Raw genomic sequence first — 16,684 nt, forward strand, 5'->3', positions numbered from 1 at the left:
CATAAATTCATAAGATCCAAACTCCTGTTCGACACAGCCTTGACTACTGTTATAACCTAGAGCAATTAAAACCGTTAAGAACACACACACACACACACACACACACACACACACACACACACACACACACACACACACACACACACACAGATAGGCTGTGATTTCCGTGCACCCTTACAGGACGCTTTTCTTTGCAGAGGCACCCGAGATCGCTTCCCCTGACAAAACATCGGCGGGGCCCCCTTTTGTCCGGGCGGAGACCCCAGACCCATCATTAGCACTGATTACCGCTGACCAGTTTGACAACCTTATTGACTCTGCGAGAAAGACTTTTTCATGCAGTCCCCCGGCCGTCCTTTACTCTCAATAGAAACGGAAATATTCAGCCATTTTGTATCCGTCGTTTAAAAGAGAAGCAGCGGAAAAGAGGAGAGATAGAGGCCGAGAGATATGGGGGATAGAAATGCCAACAGCCCTTTTAGTCCCTTTCACTTGTTTCCTCCAGCTCTCCTAATACAAATTTGGCTTCGGCGCCGCTCACACTGAAAGGCTTTTGTGTGATCCAGAAGTTAGTGCAGCCTAATTACTTGCAGATTGGACGATAGCAGGTGTCAGTCCCATCAGCGCGCCCTGCTCATCACACTGGGGACTCATTCAAGACCATCAAGTCCACATTTAATTTAAGTTTGTGGCAACACTTCCACGACGGCGCTGCGTAAATGGGTGTGTTAACGATGGCACAGGGGTGGAGGAGGGGGGGGCACAAAAACACGAAGCAGAAAAGGGTCAATGAGCACGCACAGTGATTAAAAATAAAGCAATTCGATGTGAGCGTTATCTTCCAATGTGAGAGCGTAACGTCACACACTGATTCAAGCGTGACGGATCAGCGCGCGGCCACGTTTGCAGGATCGGCTCTAAAACCGGCGCGTCGATGGGAAAACGGGCGCTCGCTGCGTCCGAGTCCTCCACGGGCTGGGTAAATCTTATTTCCACAGTCTGCTGTGTTGTGATCTCCATGATCTCTTTCACAGATCATCCGGGTTAGTGAGCCGGCCTCTCGCTGACCTCTCGCTGTCACCCTGCATTAGAGGACGCGGAGCATGTCGGCCAATTACGCGCCTGCACTAACAACGTGTCGGGAAACCGGCACCGAGACGCAAAAGAATGTTAATATTAATCACTTTACAGAAGCCAAAAACAAGATTTGTACTCTGTTGATGAACAATTATTTTATTAAGTTATCTTTTACCTTTTTTTTTCTTTTACTGAGACACAGTTCCACTAAAGCGCGCATGCTCAACAGGTTCACCTGTGCACAAGGTAAGTATTAAAAACACCAAGCAAATTAATGAGAAATTCGAAGAGACAGAGCAGAATCATTTTTAAATAGGCAAATAAACATTATTTATAAAACTTTGAAAGTAAAAATATCACAGTTCTTTTTCAACATGAAATACCCACAGGACAGCAGGTTAGGCGCTCGGAAGCCCTCATCCCTTTTTTTAAAATCGGTGTTTCTTTTCTTTTTTTAACCTTTCATCTCTTTATTAGTCCTTCACATATGTTTCGTCTGTATTGTGTCCAGTTATCCACACGTGGGTAAAACGCAAAAGGCTTAAAGGATATAAGCACGGGCAGGTCCGCCACATGAGCGCAGATCTCCTCACTGTTTGGCACCCGTCAAATATCAGTTTGTGAATGTTTCGAACTCAGCGCAGGCACTATGACGTGTTTTATTAGATTGTCTTTCTCTCGCATCCCTCTTTTACTTCGCCTTACTCGGGTGTCCCCTCAGATGTCACATTCACTGTCGCTGGAGGTGATGGAGATCGCCGAGGCGGCTGCTTTGCTGGACAGACTCGCCTCCGGACTGGACGAGTTCCCCAAACGGTCCACGGTCGCGTCCTCGTCCGCTAAGGAACAACCAGAGCCGCCCGAGAGAACCTGCTGCTGGAGCCTGCAGACAGACACGCAGAGACGGGACAGTATGAGATAAATATGGGCGCAATATTGACAAATATACTTTTTTTTAATCGTTGAAAAATACACTTTTTCAAAAAAAAATAATTCCCCCAATTTCTTGTTCAGTCTGGTTTCTGCGCCCCCGACCCCCCATTTTGACTTCTATTAAATTATCATATTTTGTTTGTGAGCTGCGCGATTTAAAAGCAAAAAAAGATATAATATATATTATCTAAAAAGAACCTGAGAGGACGATATATATAATTTACAACAGCACATTCCAGAAATAAATCACGATTCATTTTTCTATAATGGACACGAGCAAAGCAAACACTAATTATTCGTTTTTCAAGGAAAACTAGTTATTTTTCAAGTTCAGTAGTTATTGACGCCTTGGTTTGATGTTTCAACAGAAAATCAGATATAGTAAAAGCCCCCTTTCCATATATATTAAACATTAAAATAATACAACACAAATATTATTTTAAAATATATGATTATTAACAAATACAATCATAAAGTAGAACGCTAGAACGCACCGACACAACTATCCGCTGCATTTCCCCGTTATTCACTACATTCGACTGATTTATCAAAACCACGAGATTTCTTTTAAAACAATAAAAACAATAAAAACACGTGACCTGTTCTTTGCAGCCGCTGCTCTGTCTCTTTGTCTGCGATTTTTGAACCAGTTTCCTACTTGTGTGGGTGTAAGTCCAGTAGCCTGTGCAAGCTCCCGCTTTTTACTGGGGTTCGGGTAGGGATCCTGCAAATACCATTCTCTTAGCAAGTGCCGGGTTCTCTCCTTGAAGCAGTGGGTTTTCTGTTCTCCATCCCAGATGGTTCTGGGCAGGGGAAACTTCTTCCTAACCCTGTATTTGTCCACCGGCCCCAGCGGGCGCCCTCGAAGCTTCTCGGCCTCCTGATAGTGCGCTTCCAGCCACAGCGCCTGCAGCTTCGTGTGCGACTCTTTGGTGAACTTGTGGTTCTCCAGGATGTGGTAGAGTTCGCGGAAATTGCCGGTGTGGAATGCGACGACGGCCCGGGCCCTCAGCACGGACTCGTTTTTGTTGAGGACCTCGCAGGCCGCTGGCGCGACGGGCAGGGACCAGAGGAAGCGGCCAAGTCGCTCGACGTCCCCGCTTTCCTCCAGAGTCTCGCAGACCCCGGCGACCTGCTGGGGGCTGAAATTCAAGATGGGCAGCTGAAACATGGAGGCTTCTCCTGTGTTTCCCTCTCCCCCTCCTGTCTCCTCGTTCTTGCGTCCTCCGCCGCTCTTCCACCGTGCGCCAAGGCAGTCCGAGACACCCGCAAAACAAGGCAATCCGAAACCGAGCCAATCTTCGGACCAGGCGTGAAAACGCAAACACCAAATGCAGCGGAGGAGGGATGATGCTGCGCGGGGGCCGGTCACCGCATCCTCGGGCTGGGTGAACTTGGGACTGGATCTGGAACAAAACGGACCCCGCAGCCGCGATGTATTTATCAAGGTATGCTGGGATTGAAAGTCGAAAGATTTAAAACCGAGATGTATTTTTTAAGGGGGAGAAAAAGACAGTCAAGCCCCCTCCGATGATTTTCTATTGGACTTGGCAGATTGGCTGCTCGGTTTCCATGGATACACGTCAATCAATGTCAAGTTCAGCCAATCAGGCGGAAAGGAGCGCTCAGGACCTCCCTTTAAAAGAAAAAAAAAAAATCATATAAACATTTTGACCTTTTTGCTTCGTGTCTTCAAACGTTTAGCTGCCCCGTCGTGCTTCCCAAAGCCAGCGCCTTTGTGAGGCGGGCAGCGTTACGGAGGACTCAGCGCGCACTGAGAAGTGCTAAAGCAGGCAAACACCATCAGCTCAGCATCTCTTTAGAGCTCTTGAAACGGCCTTTTCCACAGGTAAAAGGCTCACCATCGTGCCATAGGCAAAACATGGCTAAATGTCTACATTTTGAAGCCAGGCCCTGCAATATAATCGATTTTAATCTGTAAAACATTTTTAAGATTATAATACAAACATTATTATATGACAATTTCTGCAGGGTTTTTTGTCTTCCACGGGATGAACCACAGAAAATAAAATATGCACGCTCCCCTAATCTAATATTTAATGGCAAAGATTCATTTTATTTATCCCCAAAACACTGTAGCGCTCAGTCAACGCTGAACAGAGCCGAGGGTTCCTGCGCGTCTATGCAAATCAGTTTGACATCATAAAATAGATCCGAGCTCAGCTCATAATCAAGCATGCTCTTTTCACGTGTGGGACACGGGCGAATGTCCTCCGCAGAAACAAAAGGCTGATTGATAGTTGATATCGCCTGGTGTCTGCAGACAGTTGCGCCGGTGCCGACAGCAGCAGCGCGCGGAGGCGGCCTCCGCAGTTTGACGTCTGCGGCACATAGCAGGAAAGCAACGCTATATTTGTGTACATGGGGTTATCATGACCCTGCCAGGCTACTCTGCTTTAGTATCAGACACACTCCGTTTTGTGCACAGGCTGATTTGGTAAATAAGAGGGCGGATAGATAGCGCAGATGGTTTGAAGTGTCGGGTCAGATTATTTCATGGCTGGATACAGTAGTAAAGTTCATTCTGACGGAAAAGCCTGATATTATTTTCACAGAACACCCCCCCTCCTTCTCCAGTCTTTCTCTCTCTCTTTCGCTACCCATGGGGCACGCACGCACACACGCACACCCCGCACACTGGAGCAGAATCCCCCTGCGGGCTCTTTTTGCATGAATTATGGACTCTTGATGCGTGCCTATGAAACGCCTTCTGCGCAGGAAGCTGTTCATTTTCCTGCTGCTTTACTAGACACCGCATCACCACGCAATTAAACATCCCAGTAATTAAAACTGCTGCAGCAAATCTCGAACAGACGTAGAAAGAATCCTGATTTGGTTTGACCACAGAAAAACAAGGGTCCTATACACCAAGATAAAGTGCGTCCATTGAGGTCACCGCCCATTCATATTATCACACCATGCAGCAAATATTGGTAAATAAGGACAAATACTGCGTCGGATGCAGCAGTGGAAAGGACGTTGCCAGTGAAACAGACACTGTTCTGGTCTGAAATATTCAGATATTCTGTAAATATTTCATCCAGGCTTTTCGCCTCTACCTAAATTTACATGGACTGCTATGCTTTTTCTAGGAAGGGCGCATCAATAAAATATGGCCGAGTTTTGGATCTCTTAAACGGGGGTCTGGAAATAACAATTGTAGACTATGCTTTGTAAGCAACACGTCTAGGTCGGAGGACATCGTAAATGATTTAGAGGGGGGGAAAGAAAGCCTGCTTTTAATCTCCTTCGAATCCGTGTTTTGGTATAAATGCGCCAATATGGTGGAAATGTTGCGCACACACACGGTCCATATAGGTAACAGGGCCTCTCGGTACTCACGTTTGAGGTTTCACACCTCTTATGAGCTAGCGTAACAGTTTTACCTATAGATAAAAATGAATATACTCAGGTCCTAATAAAGCAGGGAGAGAGAGAGACACAGAGAGAGAGAGAGAGAGAGACAGAGAGACAGAGAGAGAGAGCGAGAGCAGGCCTAGTGACTGCATCAGGCCTCCTGACACCAATATCTCCACACATTCAGCACAAGAACACAGTGGATTTCATTCAAACACTCATTTCCTTTCTCTCTATCATGCACTTCTGTAGCCAATAAAAAAGATTTTGATTCTGCCTCTTTTCGTTTCTTTGAATCTGTGGATATTCTTATGGCTGCTTATTCCATTTAAATGAGGATCACAGCAGTTATTTTATTCGTGCCTACAAACATTTGTAACCATAGTTTCCTAATCGCAACCTACAGCACAGAAAACTGGCCAGAATACTTGGCAGTAGCAACCCAGCACAAGTAAATAAATAAATAGAAACCACAGATCCCTTAGAGACAGGAATAGTACTTTGTCATATTATTGGATTTTCCTGTCCATTTTGTCAGCTTCTCTATTAATTCTGCCTTCCCACGTGCAAAATATTCAATAATTCAATCATGTTGCAGCATAAACAGAAAGAAAAATACAACGGTGTAACAATAACTTAAAAAAAACATCATTGATAAACAGCAGCAGGACAAGAGGCGGCTGTTTTCACAGTCGAGAATGAAACTCAGACCTCTAACTACGCTTCCAAATGAGAGTAAAATATTCTCCCTCTCACGCTGCAACCGCAAACACAACAATGACTGAAAGAGGAAAAGAAGTCTCAGGGCCGATTCATGGCATATATAACGCTTGTCATGCAGGTCCTTCACTGCGTTCCACAGTGTGTTATTACAGCTGAGGGGGGCTTGAAACACATTCAGTAACTACGGGGACTGCAAGGTGAAGAGGGGCTCGAGCGGAGCAGAGGTGAGTTACATCGCCAACCGTTCAGTATGAGTCCATTTACTTTGCGTCATCGTTAACGTGTAGCTGGATCATAGATAGCCGTGGGCACGGGGAGGGAAGGAGTGGGGAATAGTTCCATTGGAACAGGCTGGAATTGACCCAGATTCCCCGGGATCACTGGAGCAGACGAGACGCTCCATGAAGCTGTCACCAACATCCTGCCACTGTCCCATGCAGGCCAACAATACCTTTCTGTCTCCCTGCGCCGCTCCTGCTCCCCATGGAACTGGACAATTTGCTGATCCCTCAATTAAAAATGGACTATGCGCTTTCCCCAAAAGCGGATCCTCTGACTGAAACGCAGCTAAACTATTGTCTTTTTCTGAAATGAGGAGTTTGGGAATTTCTGGCTGTCTTGGAACAAACCAAAAACAGAACATGCATCGGGATATTTTTTTCCGGCATGAAAGGATTAATAGAGGCTTAATCCATAATGTTAATATTCATAATGCAGCCTGTGGGGTCACAGAGATTCATGAACATTCATGCACATCTCATCTCAGTGCTAAGGTGCTGCGTTAATATAAGCATTTTCTGATGTATATACATGCCCCAGAGCCCGCTTTAAAGCCTGCAGTGAGAGCAGCCAATGACATAAACAGAATGCTGCACACAAAGATGATACATGCTGTTAGTTGCCTTGAGCAGGTAGGTGAAGAGGAAGGAAGGAAGGAAGGAAGGAAGGAAGGAAGGACATAGTGGGCTGCCTGTTGGGTTTCTCTATAACAACAGACTGTTTTCACCAGGAGTCAGCTGTCACAGCACCCGGATTAACTTTCCAATTAAGATATCATGTCAGTAACACTCTGGGTAACCCCTGGATTACGTGGCTGTATCTAAAGCCCGGGCCAGTTCAGCCGTACTTAAAGAGAAGATGCATTGCTCATGCATTGTCTCGTGGCTCCACTGCCACAGGACAGTTATGCCAAAGCTCTTCCAATCGTGTTTTAGACCCATTTGCCCCCGGGGAAGCACTAAACCTCAACGCTGTGTTTAATCTGAGGATTTGCGGTAACAGAGAAGACTTCTTATCCACTGACCCATTGGCCTCCAGTGTTTATAATCCAGTGGCGTTCGCTCACATGGGCCTGCTGACATGGATAGAGGCAAGGCAATACACGGCAGTCATTGTGAGGACACGCACACACACACACACATGCACACACACACGCACCACTGCTCTGACACACATCCCCCCCCCCCCCAAAAAAGCTTTTGTTTCATACACTACACATACACCACAACACCGCGCTTTTGTCATTACAATCGGTGTGCGTGATATTTGACCTCATGTCCACTAAGCCAAATCACACTCGTGCGGGGATAGAAGTCTTTCATTCCATAACGGCCGTTTCACAGCTGAGAATGGCAGCAACTGCAATGAATATTTATCCTGAAGCATACATTCTCATGGCTGCTGTGAAAAGAGTAATTTCCCTGACAGCATAGCTGATCATGTAGGAGTGCTCTCACACCTTGGTCAAAGGGATTTGCTGTTGTCTGTATCGCTGCACTGCTCATACATATTATAACAGGCTTTTCAGCCTTCGGTGGCCTGGAAATGTAACGCCATTGAATCGCGCCATTGTCCCGCGCCAGAGAAGTCTTGTTAGATCCTATAATGAAGGTTTTTCTGAATCCTTACTTTCTGTGTCCCCCACAGCGGCCTAAACAATGCGGTGAGTGAGCCTCGAAGCTTTGGTTAAAAGCCATTAGGAATAACTCAGAAGTGACTCTTGTTTTCTTCCTTTTTGAAAACACATTTGCCGTACATGCTATAGAGTGCATGCAATTATTACATCCATTCCAGTTTTGAATGCAGTCAATTTCTAGCCAGAGAAAGGGCTAAATGAAACTGGGTAGAGTGCATGTTGCACGTGGCTCTGGCTATATATTACCTGCGCTTGATGGTATTGGTGTAAAAGGCAGGGCAACAGCGATGGGTAATTGGAAATGAAGAAATGCATGCATCACCTATAGCCCTCGAACAACAAATTGATTTTGTTTCTGAGGCAGCATTCGGCTGTTCAGGCTAAAACGCCAATCAAGTAATTACAGTGAAAATCCACTATTCACCCATGCTCACGTACAGTATACTTAGAAATTAAATTGAACACAGAAGCAATTTTTTCCCTTTTTCTTGTACAAAGCAGAGGTGAATTTGATGTTGAATGAAGCTCTACTGTTGGTCGCTGCCTTTTCACTGCTATTGAATTGTACTCTCTCTCTTTAAAACGTCCAAACCAATGGTCGAAACCATTTATGAGGAAGGTGTTTAAGAAACTTTTGTTTTTAAATAGCAGTAGAAGTGCATAGATGCTGCTCTCATCACTCTTAATCTACCAAACATAAGAACACGATCAATAAACAAAAACGTAATTAGATTTTAAAAGGAATCATTTTAGTTTGACGGGTACGTTTAAGGTTTTTAATGCGCAGCATCATTAAGCAGAGCAGCGTAAGGTGCAAAGAAGCAAAATTTGTCACAAAAAAGTAACAATAAAAAAAAGAAAAAGATTGTGGACGACACCCAAAGGTGACAGGAGTCAAAACTCATCATGTTCAGAAGGTCCTCTGGCAGCAGGACGCTACACGATGCGTGATCCAGGGCATGGGTCACGACGCTAAAGCCGTGTAGCCTGGGCCTCACCTCCACTTCACATTGTCCACGAGCAGCCTTGCCTCTAGTCTCCTTTCTCTCCATCTCTCTCACGCACACACACACACACACACACACAAACAGGCACACGCACACACGGGTGTCGATAAATGTCTCTTCTAGCTACAGACTTTGCTCTTTTGTCTGCACTATCACAGCTTTCTTGACGGTGACCTTAACACAGTCTTTTCAGAGAGCGTGTTTTAAACTGATGTATGTAACTAAAAGGGCCGCTCGTGTCACACAAACAGTGGGGAACATGCCTTGTGATGTATGGAGAGAATACATCAACATGTTTACATGTTCGTCTCACAGAAGGCCGGTTTGCTTTCATTAGCTCAGGGCCATGATAAAGAATATCCTGAGCCCGGTAGCACAGCGACTGAGATCAGAATGGTATAATATTCTCCTCAGATACCAGAATCAAAAGACTCCTTTAAGTTCATTTCTTTCCTCAGTGGTGTAGCTCACCCAGGGAGCATGACTACATTCACAATATTAATCTGATAAGGTTAACATAATTTAAATCAAACTGCGCATGTTGAAACCAAAGACTCCACTATATAAGCGATCCCTCACGACAAGGTCACCATTTGTCTACATAGTAGATGATCTATAACGTCGCAACCACGACTGAACAGCGCGGCCGAAGCACCCTTCAGAACTTGGGATGTTTCCACCACAGCAGGTACGAGTCGGGGATATCCTGGATTTCCAGTCCTAACGTCTGTCATGTGTGCTCTATTGACGGCTTATGTCAAATGCCATTCTGACAGAGCTCATTAGGGTGAAGAGAGTCGTCTAGGTGGAGGCAGGAGAAGGCAGAGCCGCCTGATCACTGTGGGCACAAAGCTCACCACTGCACCTAGAGGGTGATGCCTCTGACAGGAGTCTGCTGACAGGCTGATCCGAGCGTGTGCGTGCGTGTGTGTGTGTGTGTGTGTGTGTGTGTGCCTGTAAAGCTGAGGAACTACAGCGACGGAAACGCTATACGTGTGTGTTCGTGTCATTGCCGAGCCACCCGGTGTCACTGAGCAGGTCCCCGCTTGATGCCAGGGCTCCAAACCCAACTGACAGGCTGAGAGTCATCTCGCTTTCTCTACTCGCACGTATTCAAATATTTATCGGCGTGCAGCCCTCTCGGTGCACCATGTGGCATCAGCAGTCTTGTGCTACAAGGACGAGACCCCGTGGAGTCTTGAGGGACCTTGAGAAGATGAGTCAAAAAAAAACTTGCCTTTCCCCACTGGTTGCTGCTCTTTGCGTCGCACGGGCCCGTCGCACAAAGAGACGCAAACACGTTTGCAGCAGGTTTCCGACGAGGATAATGGACGCCTTGTTTGAAAATGCATTTGAAAATGACTAATTCCATGATTACTCGCGGCCAGCCTGAAGCCGGAGTCCCTAAACAGCTGAATCCATATCTGCTGTGCCTAACAGCAGCGCTGATGAGCTCAGACTGTTATGTGACATCTTAATATACTGATTAAAAATGCATGTTCAGAGGGTAAGCAGAGGGGTGCTCCTGCCAGGGAAGATTAAATCACTCTACTTAACAGACATGCTGAGGATTCGGGTCAGCGTAAATGAGCAAGCTTTGAGGCATCCACCCAGAGTGGATTTTTTTTTTTTTTTTTAAAGGCAAAAATAAATAAATAAAAATGGTCATATCAGGAGGGGAACAACGATCAATACACGTGCTGCGCGTCCAGACTAGATGATACACCAGGGCTACTTATGCTAAATAAGTAGCCCTGGTGTATCATCTTATTTTATATATCATGAAAGGCAGTTTCCTATTTCCCTTAAAATAACCAGAACCAACAGAAAGGTTAAGCCAGTAAAAACCAGTAGCAGTGTTAATGGTTTGGAGCAGAAAGCTGGAGCTGGAAATCACATTGGGAAAAGGCGCTGGTCCGAATGCAGCAGGACATCAGCGCTCAGAGCTAATCGATGGCTGCTGCTCTTTTTAAGCTGACACACAAAAGAACAAATACAAAATAGAGCTCATTAAGGTCACAATTATAGATGTTCTGGCATATTGGCACACAAAAGAAAAAATGATGGTCTTTTCAGTTATATTTTTCTTCTTATTTAATAATTACAGCTGAAAACTGCATAAATCTCTAATTGCCTTTATATAAAAAATCTTAAATATGCAGAGATCTTAAAGGATTAAAAAAACAAAACAAATTACAAAACATTTTACACATTATTAATGCTGATATTATCATTTTGTTATTATACATCTGTAATAATCAGGGAATACTTAAATTCAATAAGCACACTCAATCAAACCGGAATTTAAATTTGACATGTTGCAGTTTTATTGGTCTAAAAATGCAACATGTCAAAAAAACAACCTAATGTTGAAAAAAAACAACTGTCAGCAAAAACTATCCTAATATAATATAATATGATATAATATAATGTACAATAATACAGAAGAGAAAGCAAACGTGCAGCCACCAAACTTCCAATCTGCAGAAACCTGTTACTGCTACTAACAGACATGAATCCCATATCTTATTTCAATTTGCCAAGCTAAAATGTATAAAAGAAGGCTATTGTGCACGCCGTCGTTCTTCTTCTTTTGTATATTAGTGGGTTCCTGACAGTTTTTAGCATCACCATTTACAATCTTCCAAACGCTTTCAGAAACACTGGCTGTCATGGCCTTGTGCTGAATAATACAGCTTTAGAGGGAGCAGGGGAATTTTCCTCGGGGCACAGGTGTACCCTGATAGTCTCATAAGCCTCCGGGAACACAAAGAGAAAGATGCTTCCTTGGTGAAAAGGAATCGGGAGGCACGAGGTGGAGAAACGGATCAACAATGGCTTTTTCATTTGGGCGTATATGGTTTTGACCTTCAGACAGAGCTTCAGATAAATACAACACTGAGGGGGAAATCAAAAATCCACATGACCCTGAATCTCTACACGGCCTATTCTGAATACATGATGTACAAAGATGAATGGAGGCGCCTGTAATATGTTTTCAGACGAGCGCCGAGACGAAGTGTGCGGGTAAAGCCTCTCCACAATGGGCAGGACCAGCAGCCGAAGTCATATTTTTTCTTTTTTTAAATGCAGGAGGAGGAGCCGCACGCGTGCATGATAATCCAGATGCGCGAGTCCACGCTGAGGCCGCTGGCGCGTAAAAGCTGCCGTCGCCTCGGCTGCAGCAGGTTCGTGATTCTGTTCAGGAACTCTTAAAGTTCTCGCCACCTTCAAAAATGGCCGAGGCGCAGTGATGGGGGGTGGGGGGGGGGGGGGGGGGGGGGGAGCGGCGGGGTAGTGTTTGCTCAGGAAAATTCAATGAGTCTGTCAAATATCAGCCCCCCCAACTGGCTCTAAATATTGAATACGTCTTGATTCTAATGGAGACGGGGGAAGGTGAAAATCGCCACCGCTCAGATTTTATCTGAACATATCAGTAATTCAAATGGCAAATCTCCAACCGAGTGATGCCTGCAGGGAGGTGGGGGCTCAGCCTGTCCTTGTGTGTCACTTACCAGCCTCAGGAAAAACTTTTATTTATTTATTTCTGCTTTCTCTCCCTCCCTCTCTCTCTCTCTCGCTGATAGCGTAAAGTGTCTCCATGAGGTTGATGCTTTATGTCAGTTTGTACACCGACCGGCACATTTTAAAGGAATCTACCTTGAGTTCGCCCAGGAAAATAAATAAACAAATAAACAAATAAATGTTTCTCTCACGGGCAGCAAATGCTGTAGAGGTGCACTGTCGAAGCCCGCATGATTCGCTGGGTTTTGTCTATTTTCCCTCTTTATTTTATTATCAGCACTTCAGAAACGAGGAGCTGCGCCCGAGTGAATTGATGGGAAGGTGCAGAGGGGGGGTAAAGGGGGGGTGATAAGGAAGAAAAAAAATATAAAGGAAAACAGACAAGGAGTGCCAAGATCTGCAAACTGGCATGCTGCTGTTGTGTGTCTGTCACCTAGCAACAAGTCCGCCCCATCACTTACCACCCGCTCCCCCGTCTCCTGCTGCGCTCTCTAATTCAACAAATCTGCTCAGAAATGTATGGCTGCTCTTCTAACAAAACACATTCTGCGCCGGGGGCTAAGGATGTGGGCCTCCGCTGAACACGCCACTCAGCTGCCCATTGACCACCGGGGCCTTTCTCTGCACACACTAAGGAGCGGGGGACAAAGACCCTGAAAGCAGGGGCAGCTCCACAGAGAAAACATTTGCTTGTAATTGTGTTTGACTGCATAATGAAAATGATGTTCTTTTTTAATTTGGGCTTGTTAAGGCCACACTATTTTCCTCTGGTCACCCGATTATTGTATTGAAGCAGCCCCTCACTTGCCCTATGGGCTGCTGAGGGGGGAAATATTGAAAATGGTCCAAAGGCCTCCCCACTCTTTACTTTAACCCCTCTTGTGTTTCAAGTGTTCTCTCGCCAAAAACATAAATATGTAGACCCTGTTCATTACAGCAGGGGAGAGTGTGCTAGAATGAGGTGCCCCCGCCCCCCAATAAAGGGTAATGACAGCAGGACGCGCACAGATGCACACTCACGCACAAATAGGGCCGCTGCCATGTCCGTCTCGAGTCGTGAAGCATTGAGGAGGGTTTGTAAAAAAGACCATTAGCGGCGGCTTCGCGCTAGCGCCCGTTTCAATGGACATTCACCTCCGCTGATTATTTGCACTTTTTAGTGGCCAGTTTCCTGTTTTTGTTAATCCGGGGCTTTCACATTCATCTCCGTTTCCGCCCTCGCTGCTCTCCTGTCACACAGGTGAGGAGCATTCAGGTGGGTGTCCCAGCCTAGCCCGAATCTAAAGATCAAATTGGGTTTTGTTGGTTGAAGAGGGCTACCCCCGTGGCAAAATATGTCTTATTAAAAAAATAAAGAAAAAAACCCTTTCAAGTATTATTCTTGTACGCTTTAAATGATGTTGTTGGTTTGGCTTTTTTTTTTGTCCAAAGCAGACGCATTCTGGGTTTCCATCGGCCTTCACTATGGATATCTTTTCAGGTGTTTAATTGGTTAAAGTCGGCCTTTTTTTTACCCTGCGTCCCCAGAGGACCCCGGGACAAAGCGCAAGGCCTCGCGGCCACAGGTGAGATGAGGCGGGAGTCACCTCTGCTCACTGATATTCACCAGTTCTTTAGGTGTGTGTCGAGGTGGAAGATCGGAGCGGCCTCACCGGGAGGCGGGGCATTCACCGGGAGGTGCAAGTTTAGTCCGTGTTGCACCAGCAGGAAAAAAGAGTGGAAATAAATCACGAGTGGGAGGATGGAAATGTAATTTTTACATGTTTCGAAACAAAAAGGGGAAGCAAAAGGTGAGTGACGCCACCTGTGTGTGCTTTAATTGTGAGATTTTGCCCCCACCACCCCCAAACTACTATTTGTAGCACCACATTTAGGCCGTTTCAACTGCCCCCCCCCCCCCCATATCAACAAATGAGCACGTCCGTCTGTGTGAGCATTTTCAGGACTTTCAGCATAAGGACCCCAACTATGACACCAATTAAAGAGATTATGTCCTAACATGAGAGGAAATCTATAGCTGTTTGTTACCGCGGTGATTACTTTTGACAAGGTCACGGGGTGTCACGCAACAGGGCACGACCCCAGCGGGATGCTGCTGATTTTACTGGGATAAAAGCAAACAAGGAGGAAAACAAAACACTTCACACCACCGCGCGTTTAGAGAGGGGCTATGGATGCATTTCCTTTTCAGTTTCAGACATAAAACGGTGGTATGAGGTAATTTTAGATCTCAATGCCGCGCGAAAATGTCACAAGTCTCAAGCTCTGCGTCTTTTAACTGCTGTGCCAAATCAATTCTTGGAGCTTTGCTCTCTTTGTGTTATATGTTCAGAGATTGTGCTGCAATTTAATCTATGCAGCAACTGTGGGTTCCAACAGAGCAAAAATGGCTCTATTAATTTGATGATGTAATTAACACAAAGGGCTTCTTTACAACCTTGACCCCCAAGAGAGGGAAGCGTAGGAACTTAATATAGCGACTATACACCCAGACTGAATCAGGCACGTGAGACTGCGATAGTTTGCTCCCTTTGTAATTAGCATGTACTTAGTGCAAGACCAAATTAACTTTTATATAGAGTAAATGTGAAGGCAAAATCTTCATTCATTGTCATATTTATATGATGTTGTTTGGTCGCACTTAGCATAATAAATTTAGCATAATAACTCCTGTGTTCTCGTTCACTTGTATTAATATTTATACAATTATTGATGTGGGACCGGAAAGGGCTGGAAAATTCCTCTTCCAGGTTTCTACGGTGGCCTAGAGGAGACAAACTGCCCAGAATATGAACTTTTGGTGGAAGTACTTGTCAGATGAAACAGTAAAAAATAAAATGTGAAATCCCAGCATTATTTTTCTTAAAATAAAGCCACAGCAGTGATCGTTTGAGGCTTTAGGACCATTAGATGCTGCTAAACCTTCTAGATTGGACAGAACTGGTGGAACAAGAGCTAGTCCTAGCATAAAACATTAGCTTATTGTTCAGATAGCTACATGCTAATGCTAAAAGAGTGAACAGACAAATGGTAAATTTGTAAAGACAAATCAAGTTTTTTTAAGAGCATTTCCTACCTTGGTGTGGAGGGCTGGTTCCTCCTGACTCCATTTGATGGGAGTAGCTCAGTGGCCTCCTCCTCCTCCTCTCTGTTTCCCCTCTTCTTCTGTGTTTTCACCTTAATTGGCAGCAGTTGAACCGTGAGCCGTAAATCAAGAAGTGCGGAGTGTATTAATGAGTCGGACCACCCAAGCTAACTATTTCCCTGCACTTTCTTCGCACACAATATGGGGATACTCGAGTTTTCCATGCTCTGAAAACCACGAATGAACATTCACAAGAGCCGCCCTGCCATGCTGTCACATTTCCAGCAGGATAAGGGCCACCATAAGTACTGATTAAAGTGACTGTTTGAAAAACAAGTGAAGTATTTTAGATAAAAACAGGACCACCCCCCCCCCCCCCCCATCCCAAATCCATTTGGCGGTTGGCTTGACAGAAAAAGTTAACCTGCAACTGATGTTCATTTTATCGACGAATGAATGAATGAATGAGGTAAAAACATAAACAGACTCGCCTAAATGCAAACTGAAATGAACAATTATTAATCAGCACTGGCCTTGGCATCGTGGTGAAAACCTTCCAACACAAAAAATTCCATTAATCTATTAAAATTGAGTATAAACCTACTGTTGTGCGAAGCAATATTTTTTTAAATTTTTTAATTTCACTGCTAAAAACCTCCCGTGAAATCCCAAATGAAGCAGAAAAGATCGCTCTGGGGATGTTGGTCGGACCATTCACCGCATGAAGAACAGGGAGAGAATTTCCTCCGCAGACACCAAAGGTCATAGAAATGCAGCTCAGGTCTGCATCCTCGCTGTTGAAAGTAACGCTGCGGCTAATTATCTTCCATTATTAAATCTCAGGAATCAAGACCCCGCGACCTACTAAAATACCAAGGTTAGTCTTGATTAGACACCTTTAAAGGCTGCAAAAAGCATATTTTACATAAAACATCCTTCAAGGGTGTTGAAGTGTGAGGGTGGGGGTGTATATAAGTATGTATGTATATAAGTTTTGCTGATGGCAAGGCCAAGCCTCCGAAATCTCAAATAAAAGGTATC

At 45.0% G+C, this 16,684-nt stretch overlaps 1 protein-coding gene across 1 annotated transcript; it reads right to left on the reverse strand.

Moving 5' to 3' along the window:
• Window positions 1-1,215: 1,215 nt before the first annotated feature.
• Window positions 1,216-3,500, reverse strand: six6a (SIX homeobox 6a). The gene is made up of 2 exons (XM_003962472.2): window positions 2,610-3,500; window positions 1,216-1,960 (listed from the first exon to the last, which is right to left on the reverse strand). The coding sequence occupies exons 1-2, from the start codon at window positions 3,179-3,181 to the stop codon at window positions 1,795-1,797; spliced, it is 738 nt and encodes a 245-aa protein (XP_003962521.1). The 5' UTR covers window positions 3,182-3,500; the 3' UTR covers window positions 1,216-1,794.
• Window positions 3,501-16,684: the final 13,184 nt, after the last annotated feature.

This window comes from Takifugu rubripes, chromosome 2 (genome assembly GCF_901000725.2).
Source record: "Takifugu rubripes chromosome 2, fTakRub1.2, whole genome shotgun sequence".
Classification (NCBI taxonomy): Eukaryota; Metazoa; Chordata; class Actinopteri; order Tetraodontiformes; family Tetraodontidae; genus Takifugu; species Takifugu rubripes.